Here is a 26,719-nt window from a genome sequence, read left to right as displayed (position 1 = left end):
GGATTTTCTGAAGATTCCAAAGGATATAGAATTATTCCACTTAAGTCCAAAAATGTTATCATTAGAAGAGATGTAAAGTTTGCTAAAAATATATTGGCCTACGAGCCTAGTTCGGCGGATGTGCCACCTCTCTCTATCCCTTCTACTTCTGAAAATATTTCTTCTTCAAATGATGATAGTGAGGATGACAATCCTCCCCCACCTTCTCGGGATCCTCCTTCAACTCCTCAGCTTTCAAAATGGGTCTGTGCTACTCAAGATGCAGCAGGTGCTCTTACCGGTGATCCTATAGATCAGTGACGTACACGTTGTTAGTTCGATAGAGCCTCTTCTTTATTAGCTCAAGCTTCAGCTAATTATGATCCTGACACCTTTGCAGAAGCTTCAAGCCATCCAGACTGAGACGTAGCTATGAATGAATAATATCATTCATTATTGGCAAATGATACATGGGATCTTGTTCCCCTTCCAAAGGGACGAAAACTTGTTAGATGAAAATGGATTTACAGAACCAAGTATGGACGAGAAGGAAAAGCTGATAAACAGAAAGCTCGTCTTGTTGCTAAGGGTTTTTCACAAGTTGAAGGCATTGACTATACTGAAACCTTCTCCCCTGTTGCCAAAATGAACTCTATCTGCCTTGTTCTTTCCCGTGCTGCCTCTTTCAAATGGGAAGTCCATCAAATGGATGTTAAATCTGTCTTCTTGCATGGGGACTTGGATGAAGAAATCTATATGGAACAACCTACTGGCTTTATACAAATAGACTCCAGCCTTGTATGTCGGCTTAAGAAATCCCTTTATGGTCTCAAGCAAGCCCCTCGGGCTTGGTATGCCAAAATGGATAGCTTTCTTTTAGAAACTAGATATTCTAGGTGTCATTCTAACAATATTGTCTACACCAAGAAAGTGGGCAAGTCTCTTATCATTCTTGTTCTTTATGTTGATGATCTTATCCTTACTGGTAATGATCCCAACCTTATAAACCATGTGAAGTCCAGCCTTAAAAATAAGTTTGAAATGACAGACTTAGGACACTTACATTATTTTCTTGGTCTTCAAGTCTTGCAATCCAAGGAAGGTATTTCCCTTTCCCCGTCCAAGTATGCATGTGATCTTCTACGCCATTTTCACATGGAATATCGTAAGCCAACCCTTCTCCCTTTTAGTCAAGAGCCAAACTTTCAGTCACTTGTACTTCCCCTGAAGTTGATGCTACCTTATATCGTCAACTTGTAGGAAAACTTTTGTATCTGACCCATACTCATCTTGACCTTTCCTTTGTTGTTGGCCTTATTGCTCGGTTTATGCAAAACCCACATGAAAGTCATTGGAAAGCAGCTAAAAGAATACTTCATTATGTTCGAGGTACAGTTCAGTTTGGGATTCATTACAGTGCAGAGGCATCTGCTCTATCGGTTGGTTTCACTGATTCTGATTGGGCTGGTGACCTTCATGATCGGAAGTCTACTGCAGGTTATGTGTTCACTTTTGGTTCAAGACCTATTAGATGGGCTTGCAAGAAACAAAGTGTCATTTCTCTTTCTTCAGCAGAAGCAGAGTATCGTGGTGTCGTAGAAGCTAGTAAGGAAGCCCTGTGGCTTTGTTAGATCCTGTCAGAGTTTGGTTTTCAGCAGCAACATCCAACTACACTTTGGTGTGATAATCAAAGTGCCATTCAACTATGCAAAGATCTAGTCCAACATCAGCACAGCAATCACATTGAACTGCACATGCACTTCATCAGAAAACTCATTCACGACCATGTTCTTGAAGTGCAATATTGTTCAACAGATGATCAAGTTGCAGACATTTTTACAAAGGCTCTCACAGAGGCGAAGTTTACTAAACTTCGATTTATGGTTGGAGTTCAGAAAGTTGTCACTAAGGGGGGATAGGCTCTAATGCCTCCTTCCTTCTCCTATTGTGTCATATTTGTACATCCTTCAATCCTATAGTATTGTCGAAGATTGAGCTCAAGCGCCTCCTGCGATGTCTGCTTAGGAAGTTCTTCAAACATGTCGAATGCAACGGAAATCTTTATTGTCTACTATAGGAGGCATCAATCCTACTAATTCAAGCTTGATTACTTTCGATCTTGAAAACCATGTTCCTCGTCTTCCTCATCAGATTACATTTTTTATTCAAGTCATTATAAAAGGAAAGGCGATCCATCGGACTATCATTGATGAAGGTGATTCCCCCTGCATCATGTTTGTTTCGTGTTGGAAAGCTATTGGCTCTCCACCTCTTAACCAATCCCCGGACACCTCGGAGGCCTTTGATGGTAGAGACTCCCATCCTTATGGTATTCTCACAAGTTTTCCCATCACTTTGGAAGGGAAGGCTACCAATCTAGAAGTGGAAGTTGTAGATGTAAACCTGAATTACAATCTTCTACTTGGGCGAAGATGGACCCATGCCATGTTTGGTGTGGTTTCCTCTTTGTTTTGGGTGCTCTGTTTTCCTCATGAAGGAAAAATTGTCATCGTCGATCAATTGTCCTTTTTCTCTTCCAATGCCTCAAATGGAAACGTCCCATATGTGGGAAATACCGATATTCCATATGAGAGCATGGGTGCAGGTCTTTTCAAAGATTCTACTTTAATGGGAACTTTTTCTCTCCCACCTCCACATGTCGCCTCGATCAATGTGATCTATGTTTCTACAGACCCATGGTTGTTGCCTTCTCCAAATCAGGTTTATTCATTTGGTGACACTATGCGCTAAGTCCTTTGGAACAAGCTTATCATGAAATTGTCTCGGCTTCAGCAGCAACTTCGGAAAGTCATGTTGTTCTCAGTATGTACCTAGATACTTATTCACAATCTCCTTGGATTGGTTCTTGTGATTCTCCGGATCCTTTGAACGATATATTCCCCACCGACAAGAATATTGTTGAGGTTATGTCTCTTGACGAAACTCCTTGGAATGGTGTCCATCATCGTTCCTCGTTTCTTCCAAGTCTAGTGAGATTCCTTCGTGTCTTGAAGCTTTTGTTTCTCATAACGCAATGCACACACTTCAAACACCTATTCCGGTGCATGAAGTGTTGTTCGAACGTAATATGGGAAATATTACTGCAACCTTGCCTATTGACATTTCAGTCCAACCTGAAATCGTCAAAATCTTTCAACTGGGGGCATATTTTCCTCGTCATGAGATTAATATTTTCTTGCTTCCTTTCATGAGACTTTCTCATCGTATTTTTACCGTTTCCCCATTATCGTAATGGGGTATTCATCCTATGACTCGTAACCCTCACTCGCCCGGGGGGCATAGGGGCATAGCCATTTATGCATGTTATTCCATTATTTCGCTGAGTCGATGCTTACAAGTCATGCCAACGGTGAAACTTCGGTTTCATTTTTTGTTGATCGACTACCCAAGTCCGAAAATGGGCTCCATCTGAACTTTTTGTGCGTGATCATCTGTGTAAATACACTTTTGTACATTAGTGTGTGAATTCATTGGTGTGCAGTTTTGATTTTTGGTGTGATTGTTTGCTTTGCAGACATCTTCCTTCTTCTTACCTTGTGTTCCACTCAGTTTGCAAATGTCGTCAAACCATTATGTTGGTTTTCCTAATGGTGCTTGTCGTAGCACACAGAATTTATCCTCTATAGGTTGGGCACTATTAGGTCCCTATAATACTAGTGTATTCCCTTATTGTTATTGTCATTGTACCCTTTATTGTTATTTTTTAGCCCATGTTGTCCCCATATCGTTATTATTGTGCTCCATAGAAGCCCAATATTGTTATTGTTGTGCCCTTCCATTATTATTGTTATGTCGGCTCTGATTATATTGTGACCCCTTAGACTCCTATATATAGAAAGGAGGCTTTGTCATTTGTACCATCCAAGAATTGTTCATTTATTGTAATATAAAGTAGTTTTCCCCCTCGAAGAAGCTACTTCTGAAGTTGTTGATCTATCTCTTTCTTCTATTTTGTGAGTTGGCTGCATAACAAATGGTATTAGAGCTTTGGATTCTAGGGTTTCACGGCTTCAAACAGTTCATTGTGGAATTTTAGCTATACACTTTTTTCTATTGAGCGTCAGAAGCTAAAATTAAAACCCATTTGAGAGGACATCGTGATGAACCTCGTGACTGAATTTGAGATCTTGTCTCGCTATATTTTCGGAGATATACATTGAGGAAGTTAGGGTGTTTGCAGGTTCCCAAATTCGATCTCAAACAAGTCACCTTGGGAAAATCATCATAACTTTCTCTCTGGGCATCTTATTCAAATTTAGTAAAAAGTGACAAAATTAAACGGACTATAGTTTGTTGGGTATAATTTTCAGAACCTAAGTTCGAAACAGTGATACGTGGCACGTCGTACAAGTTCGCTCTATTGAACCAGTCTATAATTAGGTCATCCTAGGAGATTTGGCATAACTCTTTCTTTGGGAATCCAGTTGTGACAAAACTTGTGGGGTTGGAAGAAAGACTTGGAGAGCTATCACAGGCCAAAATTTCAGAACTTGAGGATCTGAAATTACAGAGTTACGGTCATTTCAAGATCGATCTCATACAAAGAGGAAAAAAAGAGTGTGTAGTTTTTTTTTTTTTAATTTTCGTAAGTCTTGTTTGAGAAAGTAGTTTGAAGTGATTCAAATGGAGTTGTGAAGCATAATTATCATTCATTGATGACCTGAAGAAATAAAATGGAAACACTTAGTAAGCAACCTGAAATCTCCACTATGACAATAAAGAAGAGGAAGAAATGCAACATGATATATCAAAATTACGAGACCAAATGCAACAAATTTTTCTCTCACAAAAATTAACTGAAGCTACAATGGATGGTTTAAAGAATGGAATGGAAGCGAAGATGGATGGCATGGAAACTAATATGGATCGTATAGAATCAAAACATAAAGGAAACATGGAATATTTGAAGATAGATTTGACAAAGTTGCTACAATAAATGCTTACTAATGGCAAAAGGGTAGTAAAGGAAACTCATGATGAGAACAAAAGAAATGTTATTCGTGATTTCATAGACTCTAACATTGGATTGAAGACCCACCATGTTCCAAATATCAATATGAGGAAGTTTGATCGCAAGGATCTCGTAACATGGATACTACAGATGGAGCAATATTTCGATCTCCATAGTGTGCAAAACACACAAAAGGTTTGCATTGCAACTTTATATTTGCAACCCAATTAGTTTGTATGTTATCGATGGTTTTTATCTCGTAAACAAATTGTCACTTGGGCAATTTTTACAAAAGAAATGATATCACATTATGAGGATACAAAAAGAAACACATTTTTTAGTCAATCAATAAATCTCAAACAAAAGGGTTCAATGGTAGAGCACATTGAGGACTTCCAAAAATTGAATATAAGGGTAAAATATATTCCAGAGGAACATAGGTTTGATGTGTTCATAGGGACTTTAAAAGATAACATCCAACATGAGGTTCGCCTTTGGGAACCTGATTCATTGGTGAAGGCATTCAGGTTGGCAAGAAAAATTGAAAGCAAAATTATGGCAACAAGAAAGCCTACCACTCACGACTATAAAGATTGAAGTGTTGTTGCCCCTAGCCTTCCACAACCTATAAGGATGACACCACAACAATTGGAAGAAAAAAGAGAAAAAGGGCTTTGTTACAGTTGTGATAGCAAATACACTAAAGGTCATAAGTGTTTTGAGAAGAAATTATTTTACATAGATTGTGAATAAGAGGATGTAAAGGAATAAGAAACATCAAAGAAGAGGATACACGTGAGGAACAAACCTTAGAGAAAAAGGAAATGGATCTGACCATATCTTGTAATGCATTGGCTAGAATTACCACTCCTCAAACTATCAAGATAGAAGGACATATCAAGAAGAAAAAGGTAATAGTGTTGATTGATTCGGGGAGTACCCATAATTTTATTCACTGTAAGATAGCCAAGGAACTGAATTTCTTCTTTTATCCAGCACCAGAGTGTCAAGTGATGGTTGAAAATGGAGGAACTATAAATTTCTTTGGAAAGTGCCATAATATCAAACTATCCATGGGGAAATATGTGTTGAATAGCCCAATGCTTTCCATTACAATGGGTGGTGTTGATGTTGTAATAGGAGTCCAATGGTTACAATTTTTGGATACGATAGCTTTTAATTTCCAAGAACTTTTCTTGAAAAAAAATCAGAAGGAAAGGAAGTTGAATTAAGGGGTATCACAGGGAAACCGGGAAAGGTAATCAACTCTAATGGCATGATAAAGCTTCTAAAGAAAGAACAATGAGGCATAATTGCACAATTATGTTCGCTAGAGGTTCCCACATTAGAATCATCTATTTTTTCAGATCTCCAAAAAGTCTTGGAGAATCATTCCAGGGTATTTGAGACTCCCAAAGGCCTCCCACCTATACGTGATCATGATCATGCTATTCATTTGATCCAGGAAGTGTTCCTCCGAACATCAGGCCTTATAGATATCCATATGCCCAAACGAGTGAAATTGAACGTATGTTTGCAGAAATGCTAGAGGCTGGTATAATCAACCTAGTCAAAATTATTTCTATGCTCCAGTAGTATTAGTGCACAAGAAGGATGGATCATGGCACATGTGCCTGGATTATAGGGAGCTCAACAAGCTCACTATTAAAGATAAATTTCTCATTCCTGTCATTGATGAATTATTGGATGAATTGCATGGAGCAATTTACTTCACCAAGTTATACCTCCATTCAAGATATCATCAAATCATAATGAAGCCTGAAGACATTTTGAAAACATCATTTAGAACTCATGAGGGTCATTATGAATTTTTGGTCATGCCTTTTGGCCTTACTAATGCACCTTCTACATTTCAAGGTTTGATGAGTTCCATTTTCAAACCATTCCTTAGAAAATTTGTGTTTGTATTTTTTGATAATATTCTAATATGCAGCAATTCTTGGAAGGATCATGTTCAACATGTTGACAGAGTGCTCAAACTATTGGAGGAGAAACAATTATATACAAAAACCTCCAAATGTTTCTTTGGAGTACAAGAGGTGGAATATTTGGGTCATATTGTATCTCATGAAGGTGTTAAAGTAGACTTTAGAAAAATTAAAGCCATTAAGGAATGCAAAATCCCCACATCCATAAAGCATCTGCGAGGATTTCTCAGGTTGATAGGGTATTATCGCAAGTTTTTTAATAATTATGGGAGAATAGCAGCACCTCTAACAACATTACTGAATAAATATGCATTTTCTTGGACTCCATAAGCAATGAAGGCCTTTGAAAATCTTAAAGAGGCAATGTGCCAAGCATTGGTCTTAGCTACGCCAGACTTCACAGAAACCTTTATTGTGGAATGTGATGTCTCAAGAAATGGAATTAGTGTTGTTTTAATGTAAGAAGAAAGACCCATTTCTTTCAAAAGTCATCCAATCAAAGGAAAATATTTACACAAATCTATTTATGAGAAAGAAATGTTGGCGATACTACATGCACTTAAGAAATGGTGGTCTTACCTAATGGGAAGACACTTCAAGGTAAAAACAGATCATGATAGTCTTAAATACTTTTTAGAACAAGGATCATCTTTGAAAGAGCAGCAAAAATGGGTCACGAAGATGTTGGGTTATGACTTCGAAATCATCTACAAAAAAGGGAGCAAAATGTTGTTGCATATGCACTCTCGAGAAAGGATGAGGATGTGGAAGCATTGCTTTGTTCCATTTCTATTATCCAACTAGACTGGATAAATGAAGCAAGGGATGAATGGAAGAATGACAAAGAAGTGTGGGCACTCATTCAAAGTTGCAGCAAGATCCTAGTACATCTGATACATTTAGCTGGAAAAATGATTTGTTATGGTACAAATATTGCTTATACCTCTATAAGAATTCCCAACTCAAACAAAACATTCTTCTGGAATTGCACACATCTCCGTTAGGAGGGCATTTGAGATTTTAAAAAGCTTACCACGAGCTTAAGAAGGATTTTTTTTGGGATGGTCTTAAATCTAGTATTCAAAATTTTGTGGCAGAATGTTTAGTTTGCCAACAAAATAAAGTTGAGATAATTAAGATCCCAGGTCTATTACAACCTTTATCCATTCCAAGTCAACATTGGGAGTGTTGGGTTGTGTTATATTCTTTCCATGACTAGCCCACGTAGTTAACCGAGGGGTTAGAGGGGGGGCAGAGCCCCTCCCCCCTTCATTGCACCGATTATGTAGCAAAGGGGTCACAGGGGGTTTGAGGGGTGTAGGTAGCCCCCCTCTATGGGGTCCAAGGCAATGCCCCGGAAAATTTTGTTTTTGGACCCTACATTAGTGTTGGGTTGTGTTATATTCTTTCCATGACTAGCGCACATAGTTAACTGGGGGTTAGAAGGGGGGAGGTCACACGGGGTTTGAGGGGCACTTGTAACCCCACTTTATGGGGTCCCGGGCAGCGCCCCGGAAAATTTTGGTTTTGGACCCTATGTCAGGTTGGGCGGACCCACGTATGGTTTTGTGCATGATTTTTGCACATGTTTTTGGATGTGATGGTTTTTCGGTCCATGGTTTTGGACGCGATGGTTTTCGGTCCATGGTATTGGATGCTTCGGCATGTATAAATATGTATTGTAACATTGAAAGGAATATAATGAAATATCAAGCTGGTAGTCCTGATTTTGGGATCCAGGGGAAAATCTCTGTCTATATGTGTTTTATGTGTTACGCTCTCGCATTGTTTATTTTCTGTGTTTTATAATTTGTATGCAAGTAATTTCTGTACGGGGTTAAAACCTACAATTAGGTTGGGCAAACCTACCTATGGTTTTGTGCATGATTTTCGCACATGGTTTTGGACGCAATGGTTTACGGTCCATGGTTTTGAACGCGATAGTTTTCGGTCCATGGTATTTTATGCTTCGGCATGTATAAATATGTATTGTAACATTGAAAGGAATATAATGAAAAATCAAACTAGTAGTCCCGGTTTTGGGATCCAGGGGGAAATCTTTGTGTATATGTGTTTTATGTGTTATGCTCTCGCATTGTTTATTTTCTATGTTTTAGAATTCGTATGCAGGTAATTTCTGTACGGGGTTAAAACCTACATTTGGTATCGAAGTTGTTTTGGCTTCAAGGGGATGCCCTTGTTGCTAAGGGGTTTCTCTCAGGCCTGTGGTAGACCCTGTTCAATGGGAGATCTGCGAGATCGATTTTGGTGGTGAAAGAAGATGGCGAGCAGTGGAAAGATAAAGATCGAGAAATTTAATGGTTAGAATTTTGAGTTGTGGAAACTCAATATGGAGGATCTTTTGGTGGATAAAGATCATGTTGTGTGTGGAGCATGATTGTTCAGAGGTCTTTTGTTTCAGTCGGATATATACCCCAGAAAGTTTGTACACCCCTCCACGCGGGGGGGTGCAGGGGGGCTTGTCCCCCCCGCGGGGGTCCGGGGGGGCCGATCCCCCTCGGCTAGGGGGTCCAAGGGCCAGCGATCCCTCGACAAGGGTTCGGGGGCAACGCCCCCGAAGCCAAAAATAGATGTAAAATTGCCTTGTAAAAATATAGTAGTTTCTAGTCAATCTGGGTCGTTCATTAGGCGGATGATCCGAAAATATAACTTATGTTTGGTTTAGGGTTTTTTGCCCTAGAAGGCAACCCCTCTCTTTGTATGAGGCATTGTATTTGAGGCTGTGATAGATGTGTTTTCTCTGAGCGAGAAACAGAGAGGTGAGACTGTGAGAGAAAACATAGGATATTACAGCGGATTTGTTGTAGGTTGTGTCTCTTCATTTTGCTGAATAATAGAAAAGAAGGACTGACTGTTCAGGGTGGACATAGCCCAAACTGGGTGAACCATGTAAATCCGTGTCTCTCTTGCTTTATGCGTTTTCTGTGTTTATATTTCTGTAACATTTATGTGTTCCATTGCTCCGTAATATATAATTTTCTAACAGATCAGTGGATCGCAGTAGATCTGGGTACTAAACCAACGCGAGTGTCCGATGAAGAATGGAAGAAGTTGGATCGGAAGGAAAAAAGCACAATACGATTGTGTGTCTCAAATTCATTATTGTTGAATGTATCAGGGGAAGCTACGGTGAAGGCTTTGTGGGACAAGTTAAGGATTTTGTACCATTCTAAATCTTTGGTGAATAAACTGTTCCTACGGAAAAAGCTGTATAACCTGAGGATCAAAGATGGAGACTCGGTGACAAAGCATCTGAACGCATTTAATATTGTGGTAAGTCAGATATTATCTGTTGATATTAAAATTTCAGATGAAGATAAGTGCATCAGTTTGTTGTGTTCTCTACCAGATTCGTGGGATAGGCTAGTTATTGCAATAGGTAGCAATGCAACTGCCTTGTAGTTTGATGAAATAGTCTCATCCTTGCTGACGGAGGAGATGAGGCGGAAAAATATGGAGAGCCAGAATGGTGATGCCTTGTCTGTACTAGGATGGTCCCAGAATAGAAACAAAAATAAGTCATCGAGTGGGAGATATAAATCTAGAGGGAGATCTAAATCTCCAGGAAAACCTGTAAAGGTGGTTTGTTGGAAATGCGAAAAGGAACAGCACTACAAAAGGGACTGTAAATCTAAAGCTCCTGATAAAAGAAAGGGATCTGATGATGCTCCTTCTGCAGAGGCGAAAACCACCTCAGATGAAGGTGGGGATGTGTACTTGGCTTCTTCAAGTACACATGTAGATCATAAGGCATGGTTGATTGACTCAGGTGCATCCTTTCACTTCAGTCCCCATAGAGAGTGGTTCTACGAGTATGAGAAATATGATGGTGGTGATGTCTTCTTGGGGGATGACAGGAAAGCTAGAATCATTGGTCGTGGAAAAATAAAGTTGACGTTGCAAGGTGGAAGGGTTTAAACACTTCCGGGTGTTTTGCATATTCCTGCATTGGCCAGAAATATGATTTCCATAAGCAAGTTGGATGATGCAGGTGTAAAAATAGGGTTCGAGAAGCATACTTGCAAAATGGTTCCGGGAGCATTGGTATTGATGCGGGGAGTTCAGATTGGAACTCTGTACAAGTTGCAAGATAGCACTGTTATTGATGGGTGCAATAGTTCTGTGGTTCCTAAAAGTGGAGCAGAAAATCTAGTGGTCTCTGGAGCGAAAACCATGTTGTGGCATCAAAGGCTTGGACATACTGGAGAGAAGGGCCTTTGAATACTTCATGGTAAAGGTATAGTAGAAGGTACGAGTAATAGCTCTCTGGATTTTGATTTCTGTGAAAATTGTTTATATGGGAAGCAGAATCGGTTGAGTTTCCCCTCTGGTGGTAAGAGGGCGAAACATATATTAGAACTTGCATAGTGATGTGTTTGAACCTATGAAGGTTCCATCACTAAGTAAGTCTATGTACTATGTATCATTTATAGATGACTTCTCAAGGAATACATGGATATATTTCCTTAAAAAGAAATCTGAAGTCTTTAACAGATTTAAAGAATTTAAGGCTTTGGTGGAAAACCAGATAGAGAAGAAGATAAAGGTGTTTAGGACAGATAACGGTGAAGAGTTTTGCAGCAAAGAATTTGAAGAATTTTATAAGAAATGTGGTATAGCATGACAAAAAACTACTCCATACACACCTGAGCAAAATGGAGTTGCAGAAATAATGAAAAAGATGTTGATGGAAAGGGCAAGAAGCATGCTCAGTGGTGCCGAGTTAGGACAGGAATTCTGGGCAAAGGTGGTGGAGACAGCATGTTACCTGGTCAACAGATCACCTTCATCAGCGTTAGAGGATAAGACTCCACAAGAGGTATGGACTGGTAAGAACCCCTCTCTTTCACATCTGAGGGTATTTGGATGTGATGCATATGTACATGTTCCAAAGGAGAAAAGAACCAAGTTGGATAGTAAATCTGAAAAGTGCATCTTTATTGGGTATAAGGATGGTTTAAAGGGTTATAAACTTCGGAACCCAGTAACAAGGAAGGTTATGTACAGGCGAGATGTGGTGTTCAGAGAAGTGAAAGATGTTATTAAATATGAAGTCCAACCAAGGAACCTGAAAAGATAGAGTTTGAGCTTAAGGAGGAAGAATAAGACTTTACAGAAGATGAGGAATCAGAAGAAGAAGAGCCACAAACTCCGGGTGTGAGAAGATCAGTTCGAGAAAGAAAGTACCCAGAAAGGTATAGTCCATCTGCTTTCTGTTCAAATTTTGCTTTATCTGTTACTGACGATGATCCCAGAACTATGAAGGAAGCAGTAGATTCAGAGGATGGAAAACTCTGGAAAGAGGCCATGGTTGATGAAATGGCATATTTGCACAAAAATGAGGCTTGGGATCTGGTGGAGTTGCCGCCTGGAATGAAACCCATTGGCAGCAAATGGGTGTTCAAGAAGAAGACAAATGCAGAAGGAAAGGTGGAGAAATACAAAGCTCGGTTGGTAACAAAAGGTTATTCCCAGGTGCTGGGAATTGATTTTGGTGACATTTTTTCTCTGTTGCCAAGTTGGCTTCTATTAGATTCCTTTTATTTGTTGTTGCTGCTTTTGATTTTGAGGTAGAACAGATGGATTTGAAGACAACATTTCTTCACGGGGATTTGGAAGAGGAAATCTACATGAAGCAACCTGAAGGTTTTGCAGTGAAGGGTAAGAAAGAACTGGTATGCAAGTTAAAGAAGTCTTTGTATGGGTTAAAACAATCACCAAGGATGTGGTATCAAAAATTTGATACATTTATACAAGGACTTGGCTTCACTAGAAGCAAAGCAGATCACTGTGTGTATTTTAAATTAATTGGTGACTGTGTTATTTATCTGGTCTTGTATGTGGATGATATGTTGTTGGTTGGAAATGACAAAGAAATTATCCAGGATTTGAAGACCCAATTGTCCTCCAAATTCGACATGAAAGATCTTGGTGCTGCAAACTATATTTTGGGCATGGAAATTAAAAGAGATCGAGCAAAGAGGAAGTTCTGGTTAAACCAAAAGAAGTATGTCGAGACAATACTGCAGAGGTTTAATATGTAGGATAGTAAACCGGTGAAGGTTCCTATTCTTGTAGGTGTGAAGTTATCTGCTAAACAATGTCCCAAGACACAAGAAGAGGAAGAGGACATGTCCCATGTTTGTTGAAAATAGCAACAAGAAATGCTAAAAATAACATTGTTATAGATAGCATTTCAGGATATATTCAAATTTTAATTTGTCCTTGAATTAAAATTGAGAATTAAAATTTGAATTTAGTCATACCAGTTGTTTGAAAAATAATTAATTAATTCATCTTGAGTTAATTAGTTGGTGAAATTCAAACATGAAGTCTTTCTGAAAATATGCAACAGTTATCCTTTGATTGAGGAAGTTATCCCTTAATTAAGGAGATGAGGATGAGTTGTATTTGAGTTGTAATTAGTTAGTTCAGTTAACTGAGTTAAGTCCAGTTAAATTAGTTCCAAATGGTGTGTGGAATTAATTGTGAGTTCAATCAGTTAATGTATGCATGCATTCAACTAGTGTTCTCCAGATAACGAATATTCTCTCATAAATAACTCATGCATGTCAGTTCAGACAAAGACAAAGTTGAGATTAAAGGCAGGGACAGTGTACTATCAATTGATAGAATATTCCCATGTGAATATCTCTAACATGCAAAAGGAATTCATTCCTTGAAGATTGCGCAGTTACTACAGAGGTCAGAGCAGTGTGTGAGGTGAGAATCACACAAGTTACAGCTGGAAGACCCAGGGGAAACTACGCAAGGAAATAGGAGGCTTGGAGGACAGAGGAGAAGGCATATGTGTTGTCTATTATGTTCATGAGCAGCAGTGAGGGATTGTACTGAGAGCTCGATAGCTTGAGATCTAAACCTTTGTGTAATCCTGAGATTTTTCCACTTGTATGATAATACAGATAGCGAGGTTTTTAGCTAAGGCTTTCCCCAGAGTATTCTTTTGTGTTTCATGTGTATTGATTCTTCTTCTCTGTTATATGTGTTCTGCTTGATCTTGCTCAAATCGATTAAGCTTCCGCAAGTTTGATTGTAGAAGTAGATTAAGTATTTTTCTTTAGTACATTGCATAATCAGTTTAATCTACAGTGAGAATTTCTACATGTTATCAGAGCAAAGGTGATCAAAGCGGATAACAGTATACAAAGAAGGGAGAAGTTCGAAGTTTGAAGTTCTTGATTGCAGGTACAAAATCGATTTCTTATCACATCTCAATGTTCACCAATGGCATTCAATGATCCAGGTGGATGTTGGTGGCCACCCACCTATCCCATTTGGACCCCCACAACTGTCTCTTTCAGTATTTGTACATCCTTCAATCCTATCACGATATGTAGTGATCTGACGGTTCATTCTCTCCTTGGTATTACCAACACTTGATCCGTCGCTTAACACCCGATTGGTCCATGATCTCTATTTAAAGAGCATGGAGGGTCATTTGTAGGGTAACCGTTCATGAGAGAAGTTTATGTAAATTTTCATTCTTTTATTAATAAATTGTCTGAAGTGGCCACATTGGCTCAGGCTGCCGATTGTTACCTCTTTGAGGGTTTTAACTACGTCAACAATACTGGTGTATTGCTCTGTGATCTATTTGTGAGCGGTGTCCTTTGGTGTTCTGTCTAACTTACCCTGTAAATTCCTACAGATACTAGATATATGCCAACAAGTTTCAGCCATTTAGGGCAACATTTTCATGAATAAAACAGATTGGAGATTGCTGCAATTATTGGAGACTTACAGCAATAAATCTGCCCTGTTATCTTCAATATAAATGTTAAATCCCTTCAACAATTTCAGACTTATATTATATATCAAATTAGCAGGACATATAAATGCTGGAAATTACCAAACCATGAAATGAAATCTTCAATATAAATGTTAAATCCCCTCAACAATTTCAGACTTATATTATATATCAAATTAGCAGAACATATAAATGCCGGAAATTATCAAACCATGAAGAAAATGACAGATGAAAAGTTCATATATATAGATAATAGATTAAGTTTAGGTAAATGGTTGTAACATCTGCATATATTATAAATCAGATTTTCTTCACGAATTCAGGTATGACTTCTTCTATAGATCTTCCAAGGTTTCCAATAAAAATGCCAACATCTCCAAAGTGATGAACATCCGCTGCTTAAGAAAATAATGTCATAGCTAAAACAATTCTTTAACTGCAATCAATATAACTAATGCTACATTGCATGTCTTTATCTGTCATTGGAAGCGGTTATATAATAAGAATAAATTACAAATTCACGAAAGATTTTCAATGCCATTCACAAGGGTTTTGACTAAAACAGTTAACCTGGACCCTTTGCATATATCCCAATGTTTCTTGTTTTTTCTTCCCTTGTGCATTGGATGATGAGCCTAACAAGTTTACCATGGAAAACTTGCACCCTTGAAGTTTAGATTACTTATAATAATGTAGTGGTTTCAGTGTCTAGAAACATCTAGTCAATTCTCCTTTGGTTTACAGTCTCCAAGTTAAACCTCAATTCATTAACTTTTTGCAGAGTCATCTTTCTGTATGTGTTCTAACCCAATTAGGGAACATGATAGAGTAAAACAGATTTCTGAATATTAGGATTGAGACCAGAACATTTATTTTTCAAATGAAGATATTCCATTTAAGTTCTTTGTGACTTTGACAATATAGGGATACTTTCCATAAATCTTGAATTCTATTTGAAGTAAGAGCATCTCTCAATAATATGGATGAGCAAAAGGTTCCAGCATCTGATTGATGCTTTACATCAATTAGTCCAACATTGGGACAGTGCCAAGACATAAATCAATCATTGTAATTGGAGAGATCAATCGCAACCCCAGCCTAACTTAATGCTTTACTTTCTAAGATTGGCCATTTGTAAGTTATTGTAATTGGAGAGATCAATCGCAACCCCAGCCTAACTTAATGCTTTACTTTCTAAGATTGGCCATTTGTAAGTTGTACTTGAATCATAGTCGTGGGAGGATTGTAAATGTTCATAGGCTTTCATGTCTTAAAACATATAGAAACAGTACATAACAATGAAAGAAATGCTTATTTAATTAGACAGAACTATGGAAATGCATCTTCATTTATATCAGAAAGGTAGCGCCCATGATATCTAGTCATTTATTTATAACGGATTTTTCAAAAGGGAATTGAACATGTGGTAAAATGTATAGTAACAAGAGTTGGCTTTTCATGGTTATGATATTTTTAAAAGAAAATCAGATTATTAGAGAAGCATCTTATTTCCTTGATTGGGACGAGGCTTGACCCTTCATACAATACAAAAGTGTGGGTAGGAATCCATGCTACAAAACCGACAAATATTTGAAAGATATAGATGTCTGCCAAAAAGGACATTCAATTTCAACTCCTTTAAAAAAGATTGTCAATATCTCCTGAATGCAATTAACAAACTCCTATTATAGAAACCCTGGTACAAGTAAATACTTAATATTGACTGAAATTGATCCTTTTTTTCATTTCTTTTATTTGCATTAAACGGACCCCTGCCTGTTAACCCATACAGTGCTTCTTTATAAAGCTCCAATTTTGATTTTTTTTTTTAATTTACAGTGCCGGCAATTTTTGGATGGCATTAACTGTCATTTTCCTGTAGGCAATGGTCAAAATTCAATGAACATGCAAGGAAAATTAAAATTCTACACTGCGAGACTGTAAGGTACATAGAATTACACTAAATTGCTGGACAGTGAGCTAGCAATAGGTAAAAGCAATAACGATTGCCCAATAACATATTTTGAATACATAGTATAACCTGAATTAGCATACTATAATTAAATTTTCACTCCAATACATAGTATAACCTGCATTGGCGTGCTAGAATTAGATATTCACTCCAATTGAGCTACAATTCGCTTTTTCCGAAGAGGATCAGTGACCACAGATCCAGGAGCACTGTGCGCTCTCTTACGCTCCTCTTTCCTCTTTGCTGCGGCATTTACAGTATGCCGTAGAAGCGCTGCTTTGTATATAGGCTTTGGTAGGTGTCGATGTCTGTCAAGTCAGTCACATATTAGTACCATTTAAGACCAATCTTTGTAATAAGATCTACTGTATCTAAGCAACATACCTCTCAATGCGTTTAATTTCTGGAAGATGCTTAAAACGTTCCTTTACAGCATCTAGATATTCGTGCCTTTTGCGCTCTCTCGGGAGAAGCTGCAGATCCAATTTCATGATTTAAAAATGTCCAACCTTGGTTACAAAAACGCATAAATGTATTTTGAGAAATGATAAAAAAATGAAACCTGGAAGACATTTTCGCTGAGAGGTGACAACTTCAACTATGTCATATCAGAAACCTCAAAAGATTTAAGGTATTCTAGAGTCACAACATAACTAGGCTTTTTCTTCACATCCATTAGAACCTTTTCAAGTGAGATTAGTAAGTTTCAATAATATTTTTATTTCTGGTTTAAGATTTCTACCATGAAATCTTCAAGTTGTTGAACTGAGTTCGCCACATCTGATGCACTTGTTAGTTGTTACCGCGTCAAATGTTGACATGAGCAAGATATTACACTTCCATCTTGTATTCTAGCTACACACTTTTCATGTGCACTCTTGCGGCCCATGCAATGCCACAAACATAGTTTGGATCAATTAATGCAAATCTCAAGAGAGTCCATGAAAGCTAAAGTGCTGGTTTGAGTACAAACTCAGTGTTATAATTTTTTTCTTTCAATCCAAAATTAGTCTTTATTCATCTTTGCCCATATTTTATAAGGTTTAGAATAGTTAATGTAGTTTGGCTCTTTTTCTTTTCTCCATTCATTAACATAAAAACTGGAAGGGTGATTACATTATCTATTATTGAATACCCTGCTCCAAACCCACCCATCCCCTAGCCATTCCATTGGTGCACCCCTATAAACTTATAATGTAATCTTTTCACCCATTTCATAGGAAATCCTTATGCCAAGGCAAAGTTAAACATATCTTAACATGCAATTTCATTTGCAATTGTTACCTTAGATACTCTACCTGCAGTCTCTAGTAACCTTTTTCCTTTCAGCTCAACAAACCTTTTTTCCTTTCTCAGTATCTTTGATGTAGAATTTTTTCATAACGGATATGTTAGGTTTTATAAAACTTCCTTCCTCTTTGATCTATTCAAATATTACATCCAACTGTTCAATATAATTTATCAGCTTCTGCCTCCTTAATCAGTGTTCCAACTGTACATCTGCTATTACTCTAATTAATTTTTATACCATCTTCAGGAATCTCCAAGGGACAGCACAGAAGCACTCAGTCTTTCAGTTTCAAAAATTTAGTCTTTTGAAAATAACAAGGAACTCTGAAAGAGTGAGATCTCCTGGGAGACTGAAAACATGCTATTTACAACAAGGATGCACCCGAAACAAAACAAGAACAGACAATAAATCGAGAAAGAGTAATGATAAGATGCCTACCACTCCTAACTGCTCTGATGCTTTAGCTTTCCACAGGCGAATATTAGCATCATCACTTCCAGAGACAACATAAGTCGCATCACCAGTAAATTTCACACAAAACACCCTGCAAAATCCAAACAAATGAAAGTCGCTGGTGATTAGACTCAGTATTCTCTTCCAAAACAAAGCATTATAATTATTGCCTGCTTATACTGATTCAACCATAGCCAAGTCTAAAATAATGCTAACCTTGAACATTTCAAATTTTATAGGCAACTGAAAGAACAGACCTGCACTGACTCCACCTACCAATTATGAAATATAACTTACAGTTACTGTACAAATAATTAAACTGCCCAAAAATTAAAAGCAAATGGGAATGGGCCATTAGATACTCAATTTCAGAAAATGATGTTATTCAATTGAAATTATATTATTAACCAAGAAAAAGGAGTGGACCATAAAAAATGGATGGAAGCAGCTGAGGCTTTCAATGGCAGAAGCAGGCTTCAGGCCTAAGCAAGAATGGTTATAGGCTTATAGCCTATTTATCTGGGTTTTGATTCTATAGGTAGCTTGTGCATTCTGTTCTTCCGTGGGTCTCCTCTGTGAAGAAGCACTTTGAATTTAAACTTTATATCTCTATTTTTTCTCTTTGTAGGTTCAGGCCTTGTTGGAGGATCTCATCTGTCCATCTCTTGCTGGATGGCCTTAGCACTGCCAGAAGGGAGAAAAAATGGATTTCAAAGAACCGCAAGGTTTTCCATTTACTTTCTCCATTGAGAATCTGACCTTGTTATTGAAAAGAGAGGCAAAAATTTTCGCTACCCCCCCCCCAAGAAAATGGATTGTTCCAACTTTCAGAATCCCCAGATCTCATCATTAAGCTAGATCCGCTGTCAGATCATATCAAGGAAAATCCTTGATGTGTCATGTCGTGAGTATTTGCAATTTTTGGGCTTCAACTGAAACAATAGCAGAGTGAATAATGGACTGGAAAGTTCAGAATGGTGTGATTGTTCGACCAACGCCAACAGGTTATATCTTGGTGCTTTATGATCCCAGAGATAGGGACATGGCCTTTAAAGGGGAGTCCTCTGATGATTGGGAAAGAAGGCCCGTTTATAAAGCACTGGAAAGTAGGGTTCACCCTCAGAAACACCCTCCTTTAACCCCCGAGTATCAATAAGGCTACCTACCTTAACTCTTAATTGTGGGCACACTTCAGTATCCAGACTCCAAATTAGTAGGGAAAACTCCGGGCTTTCTCTCTAATGGCCTCAAAAAACGCTACAGAAATTACAAATTTAAACTTATCAAGAATTTGTGTAGATGTTGACTTGAACAAGCCTTGCAGCTTTCATCTAACTCAAGTTTCTGGATTATATTTTGGAGCAACATGTAGACCACGAGAATAGTTGGTCCAAATGTAGTACCTGTCTCAAATATAGGCAGATTGTTCGTTCAGGCCCAAAACTCCAGATATCATCTGTTATATAATTCAGATATCTGCAGAGAAGAGACCTGCTAAAGAAACTACTACTTCAAGTTTGGAAGTTTGGGGTGTCTGCAAATCAGGAGTGCTCCAAGTATGGGCAGATTCCTCATTCAAGCCCAAAACTCCAGATGTCATCTGATACATAATTCAGAAATTTCAGAGAAGAGACCTGCTAAAGAAACTACTACTTCAAGTTTGGAAGTTTGTTATTCGGGGCAGTGGGCGGTTCTGCAAATCAGGAGTGGAACATGGCTTCCAAGAAGCCCTCAGGCTCATCTATAAAAAGGACTGTCGTTAGATCTTGTGCAACTGCAAACTGTTTCAGGCTCTCGACGAGCCCAAGCAAGAGTACAGGTGAGAGGGAGGAACATCCTAAAAATTCAGAGATATTTCTAGTTTCAGAATTGGGAGAGACAAACTTTTCTCTTAGACAAAGAAGCACTAAAAGACTCTATGCAACAAACTTTAAGGTAAGAGGAGGATCAAGAAATGTTGGATGAAAACAAAGGAGGACACAATGAATGAGAGGCACAGGTCCAGTCGGGTATCAAACTTTCTGATTACAAAGCTCCTAAGTAGTGGCCCGAGAAAGAAAGGCAGAAAGCTAAAAGCTATGTCCTTGTAGATGCTAAGACAGTTTTTAATTGACTTGTGGTTTCAAACTGTAAAATAATGACAAACATGGGAAAGAGGAATGTAAATTCATACTCTGTCTCAAGGGGCCTACTTATAGTGACAAACATTCCCATAGACACAAATTCCTTTGGATGGAATCTAAATGTTCTACAGTTTTGACATTTTTTGGTGCTGTCACCAGAATTCAACTATAAAAGAATTGCTGGAATTGCAATTTTTTGTTGTTGGAATTACAATTTTTATTGCAAAAACAGATTCAGCACCCTCAAAAACCCCTATTGTAATCAATGAATGAATTGAATTACAATGAGCAATGAAGCTCAATAAATAATACAAATGTATTTACAGAAGCAGCAAGTTTATAATAAGAAACTGCTAATAAGATCACAGACAATCTTATCTACATAAATGAGCATTAAACACTAAAATAGCATTATTCTAACACCCTCCCTTAATGCTCAATCTAGTTACAACACCTATAAACCCTCTGAATTTTACAAACTTATCAGGACCAAGGGGCTTGGTGAAGATGTCTGCTGGCTGCTCTGTGGTGGGAACATACAACAACTGAATGGATCCGTCTTCAACAAGCTGTCAAATGTAGTGACAATGGGTTTCCACATGCTTTGTTCGTTCATGGAAGACTGGATTCTTGGCGAGTTTGAGCACTCCTTGATTATCACAGAACAAGGGAGTAGGACCTGCCTAGGAAACATGCATATCCACAAGCATACGTCGAAGCCAAACTGCCTCACAAGATGCCTTAACTGCTCCCCGATACTCTGCTTCTGTCGAGGAGAGAGCCACTGCCTGCTGCTTCTTACTAGTCCATGTGACAGCACCGGATCCCAGACTAAACACATACCCAGCTGTAGATTTACGGTCATCAACCGAACCTGCCCAGTCGGAATCTGTGTAACCACTGAGTGTAGGATCTGAACTCCGAGTGTACAAAAGTCCATAATCAGGAGTGCCACTCACATAACGCAGCACACGCTTTGCTGCTATCCAATGATCAGCCTTAGGAGTTGTCATGAAGTGTGAAATGTAGCGCACTGCAAAATTGATATCAGGTCTAACGGCAGTAAGGTAGATGAGGCTGCCCACTAATTGCCTGAATAAAGATTCATCCACAAGTGGTGAGGATGACTGAGCTGAAAGTTTGAGCCCTGGTTCCACAGGAGTCGTAGCAGGTTTGCAATCCTGCATCCTGAACCTGTCCACAAGACTTCTGGCATACTTGGACTGAAAGAGAAAGATGTTGTTCTCAGTATGCCAAACTTCAACCCCCAAGCAGTGATGAAGAAGTCCCAAATATGTCATATCAAAAGTGTTGCAAAAATCATGTTTGATCCCATGGATCAAATGTGTTGAACTGCCACACATAGACAACAACAAACAGAATATCATCACCAGTATGTTTGATATACAGGTTTGCATCAGATGGACTCTGCTAAAAGCCATGATCTGTTAGGTACCTATCAATTTTCATGTACCAAGCCCGAGGGACTTGTTTCATACCATAGAGTGCTTTGACTAATCTACAGACTTTTTGTTCTTGACCAACAACCTTGAATCCTAGAGGCTGCATCATGTAGACTTCTTCCTGTAAGTCACCATTCAGAAAAGCACTCTTTACATCCATTTGGTGGACTTTCCAACTTAACTGAGCTGTTAAGGCAAGGACAAGTCGTATGGTACTCATCTTGGCTGTAGGAGCAAAGGTCTCCTCACAGTCTATGCCTTCCTTCTATGAGAACCCTCGAGCAACAAGGCAAGCTTTATACTTGTCTAGGGTTCCATCAGCTTTGTATTTCACTTTATACACCCATTTGCAACTAATGGGCTTCTTCCCTGCAGGAAGATCAGAAAGGGTCCAAGTGTGATTCTTCTGAAGACTCTGGAATTCAGCTTCCATAGCCTGTTCCAACTCAGGTATACCCTTAGCCTCTAAATATGTTTGAGGCTCAAAAACACTGTGTAGGTTAGCCATAAGAGCAAAATTTACTGTAGGCTGATGTTTGCTCTTATTTCTGGAAGTTCTAACTTCAAGGAGCTCATTATCCCGGAGATCACCAATAGTTTTAGCCCACCATTTAGGCCAGAGAATAGAAGAAACAATATCTGGAGTAGGTGGAGGAGGCTCAGGAACAACAGGAGCAACGAGAGGAGGATTATTTATGGAAGGAACTCAGGTAGTGCATCATCAAATACTGATGCTGCATCATCCCTCCCATCAGGTGGACCTAACGGAAGAAGAACACTGTGAGGCTGATCCTCAGAACACTGCTCAGAAGGAGGGGACTGAAAGAACCCTCTGTCTTCATCAAATACTATGTCTCGACTGAAGATAAGACGATCAGTGTCTATATCTATCAGCCTATAGGCCTTGTGGTGATCACTGTACCCTGTCATCATGAGTTTCTGGCTTTTGGAATCCAACTTAGAGCGCTTAGCAGCTAGAATCCAAACATATGCAACCGAGCCAAACACTTTGAGGTGACTGATCTTAGGTTTACGACCAGACCAAACCTCTTTTGGAGTCTTCCCCTTAACAGCCTGAGTAGGTGATCGGTTAAGAAGATAGACAGCAGTAAACACTGCTTCAGCCCAAAATTTGTTCGGAACACTCCTATGTTGTAACATGGAACGAGCCATTTCAACAACCGTACGGTTGCGACATTCGACAACACTGTTCTGTTGAGGAGTGTAGGGTGTGGTTAATTGGCGTTTGATGCCATGGGTATCACAGAAGTTGGAGAACGCAGAAGAACAAAATTCCCCCCTGTTATCTATCCTAAGAGTTATGATATTACAACCAGACTCTTTTTCAACTAAGGACTTAAACTTCTGAAATATACTAAATACATCAGATTTATGTTTTAGAAAGTACACCCACATCTTTCTACTGAAATCATCTACAATAAGCAAAAAATATTTGCAACCAATAACTAAAGATGTATTCATAGGACCACAAATATCAGCATGAATTAACTGGAGTACCTTAGATGCGCGCCAAGATTCTCCATCTTTGAATGAAGACGATGTTGCTTGCCAGCTTGACAGGCACCGCACACTCCCAAATGTTGAGTCTGAATATCAGGTAAACCTAACACAAGTCCCTCCCGAGATAGCTGAGAGAGATACTGAATGTTTAGATGCCCATATCTTTGATGCCACAGAGTGCTGATGGGAGAAACACGAGCTGCTAGTGCCACTTTTGGAGAATCACCAATGTCAAGAAGCCTGTATAGGCCATGATCCTCTAGGCCAATAGCAACCGTAAGACGAGTTTCCCTGTCAATAATGGAGCAATTGTGCGCACTGAACACTACATCAAGCTAAGGAGAGTTCCTCATAATCTGGCTGACAGACAGCAGATTAATTTCCATACCAGGAACATAGTACACATTCAAGAAGATGAGTGTGCGCCCATCAGATTGGATCTGAACTATACCTCTGCCAACCACTGTGTACTCTTCACCTCCGCCGAATACCACGGAATCACTGAAAGATGAGAAGTTAGTAAACTAGTCACGCCTGTGACAGAAATGACGTGATGCACCAGAGTCAATGTACCAGGCAGAAGACGGGACATGATCTGAGGAGCTCTTAGCCATAAAAGCGTAAAAGGCAGATTACTTCTGCTCGGAATGTTCTGCAACATTCGCTTTCTGATGAGGCCCTCCCTGCTTCGTCTGTTCAGAAGCAATCCTCTATCGGCAATCTTTCTTCATGTGGCCGAACTTGTGACAGTAATTACACTGCACATTTTTCTTCTTAGCAGGATCAGAAGGCTGAGAAGAACCTTTCTGCTGAAAGGGCTGAGAGGACTGATGTTTGGCAGCAAAAGCATTTTCTGAGGATGTTGATGAAGCACCACTACCAAACTGTTGTTTCCAACAATCCTGCTGCAGGAATTTGGTGCATAACTCCGGAAACTTCAGATCAACATTAGTGGAGGTAATGTTGAGTGTTTCTATGAAGTGCTCATAAGGTTTTGGTAGACTTTTTAGAGTGATGACTACCATATCTTCTTCCTCCATAGTCCGACCAATGGCTTCAAGCTGATCTCGAATGTCTTTAATCTTGTTAAGATGTTCCTATAAAAACATACGTTCATCCATCATGATGGAGAACAACTAATTCTTTAGAAAGAAAGCTCTGCTCTTGTCGGATATCTCGTGCAATTCCTTCAAATGTTGCCAGATTTCGGTAGCTGTCTTGCTGGAAGGAATCTGTGGTAATTGATCATCAGTCACAGAGAGTTTGAGAAGCATAACAGCCTCTCGATTTCGATCATCAAACTTATCTTGATCTGCACCAGGTGTACCAGGACTGAGCTCTTTTCCCAAAACGAGCTGGTCAAGACGCCTATATTCAAAAATGGTCAACATTCTCTGTTTCCAGATGTTATAATTGGTGCCATTAAAGCGTTGACTGCCTTCCAACATCAGGTTGGTTAGCGAGGCCATCTGCATGTTTCCCAAGACACAAAAAACAACAAAGGAGTCTGGCACGGATTTCAATGCAGATGCCGACTGATCCGGACAAAATCTGACAGGTGCTGGTGCAATATGAAATAGAACCAGAATGAAAACTCGGCCCTACCAAGTAAACAATTAATTTCGCCTTCAGATGTGGATCAATACTCTTGGCCCGTGGCTGCACTGTGCGTGCGATTTATTATTGTTTTTCTTAACGTTGTTTGGCCTTCACGCACAGGTTTATAAAATCCACCCTCCACACTGTCAATTCCTTGTGCTGCGTGTAACAAGAACTCGTCGTCCTCTGCGTGCTTGGCATGCGCTGCAAAAATAAACTCAGCAGAGGTAGCCACGATTCCAGTCAACCGGTGTCAGTGCTGCTATGCGGAGAAAATCGTCCCAGTCAGTTATAACTCCGCCCGAAGTTTGGAAAGTAGATAGTCAACATTTGAACGTGATGTGGTACGATTGCCTCGATCGATCGATGGGCAAGATTTCTACAGATTCGACAGTGTTTCCAAAGTCGACTTTGACCAATAGATGAGCTCAACCACGCAGGACCCGCCCTTGTGGATCCACTGGCAATGAGTAGATGACGTCAATCCCTTCTGCGGCAGAATTAGGGATAGCCAATTACGGCTCCCACAACTTAGCCTTGGCTGAACTCGACCGCTTGGCTTGACGACTCTAAAGAGAATGAGCCATCGACCCTAGCAAGAAGCACAAATTTCTGAGGGGTGACAGGTCAGATTAATTGTGCGTACCCCGGGGAATTTCGTAAGCCGCGTCCACAAAAAAATCCGAAGCCGATCTTTACACGAAGAGCATTTCACGGCCGAAGAACTTCAAGGCAAGCTATCTTTCAACGAATTTGTGCAAGCTGTACCTTCAAACCCTTGCGGTGGCCACTCCTGAAGCATCTGTTTCAGCAATGTCAAAACCCTCTGCGAAGGAAAAGGTCGAGGAATTTTGAGCAAAGACGGAAGAGTTTTACGTCGGTAACTTGAAAACCCTCAGAAGGCTCCCGTGGTGTTTGCCAAGGCCTGTCGAACTCCAGCGGAAAACAAACGCGACGCCCAATTAAAAAACTGCGGCTCAGAAATTGTGACGCCTAGTAAAAAAAAATTCAGACTCCTAGAGAGCAATTTCGAAATGAAGCACAAAATTTTTCAAACAATGAAAAATTATTTCGAAAAAAATACCCATGCTCTGATACCATAATCAGTGAATAAATTGAATTACAATGAGCAATGAAGCTCAATAAATAATACAAATGTATTTATAGAAACAGCAAGTTTCTACTAAGAAATAGAAACAGCGAGTTTCTAATAAGAAACTGCTAATAAGATCACAGATGTTCTTATCTACATAAATGAGCATTAAACACTAAAATAGCATTATTCTAATATATTGTAGCCATATTATGCAATTTCAACAATAAAAATCTGCCATACGAATAATTCGTAGCTGGATTTCAGGAAAAACTGATCAGGGAAAGATGACTTCAGAAGGCTGAAATCATAGCATTTTTAGACCATGCCATTTCCTACGTATTTGCCTATAAGAGCTGTTTGGAGCCTTGTATATTATTTTTAAATATATATTTTTATGATAAAAAAGGAAACACGGAAATAACAAGAAACTGATTTGTGTAATGACCTTTGCATTCGTTTCGTATGGTAGATTTCTCTGCTGTGACCTGCATTATAGGGGAATATTCTCACCT

The 26,719-nt window shown here is 39.1% G+C and overlaps 1 protein-coding gene across 4 annotated transcripts in view; it reads right to left on the bottom strand.

Annotated features, from left to right (window-relative positions):
* Window positions 1-16,293: 16,293 nt before the first annotated feature.
* LOC149197264 (uncharacterized) overlaps window positions 16,294-26,719 on the bottom strand; it is a 208,169-nt gene continuing 197,743 nt past the window's right edge. For 3 of the 4 annotated variants that reach the window (XM_089405801.1, XM_089405799.1, XM_089405802.1), the window contains 4 exons: window positions 26,653-26,717; window positions 18,391-18,496; window positions 17,046-17,134; window positions 16,294-16,969 (listed from right to left, as the gene is read on the bottom strand). In XM_089405801.1, the coding sequence (XP_089261927.1) occupies window positions 16,807-16,969; window positions 17,046-17,134; window positions 18,391-18,496; window positions 26,653-26,717 (423 nt within the window). In that variant the 3' untranslated portion in view covers window positions 16,294-16,806. The remainder of the gene's footprint in view (window positions 16,970-17,045; window positions 17,135-18,390; window positions 18,497-26,652; window positions 26,718-26,719) is intronic. The other variant, XM_089405800.1, reaches the window with a different exon arrangement.

This window comes from Pinus tabuliformis, chromosome 2_2, assembly GCF_031772625.1.
Source record: "Pinus tabuliformis cultivar Carrire ecotype Pingquan chromosome 2_2, CPIR1, whole genome shotgun sequence".
Classification (NCBI taxonomy): domain Eukaryota; kingdom Viridiplantae; phylum Streptophyta; class Pinopsida; order Pinales; family Pinaceae; genus Pinus; species Pinus tabuliformis.
The sequence above is the reverse complement of the archived record's forward strand: the minus strand, read 5'-3'. Positions and strand labels throughout refer to the sequence as shown.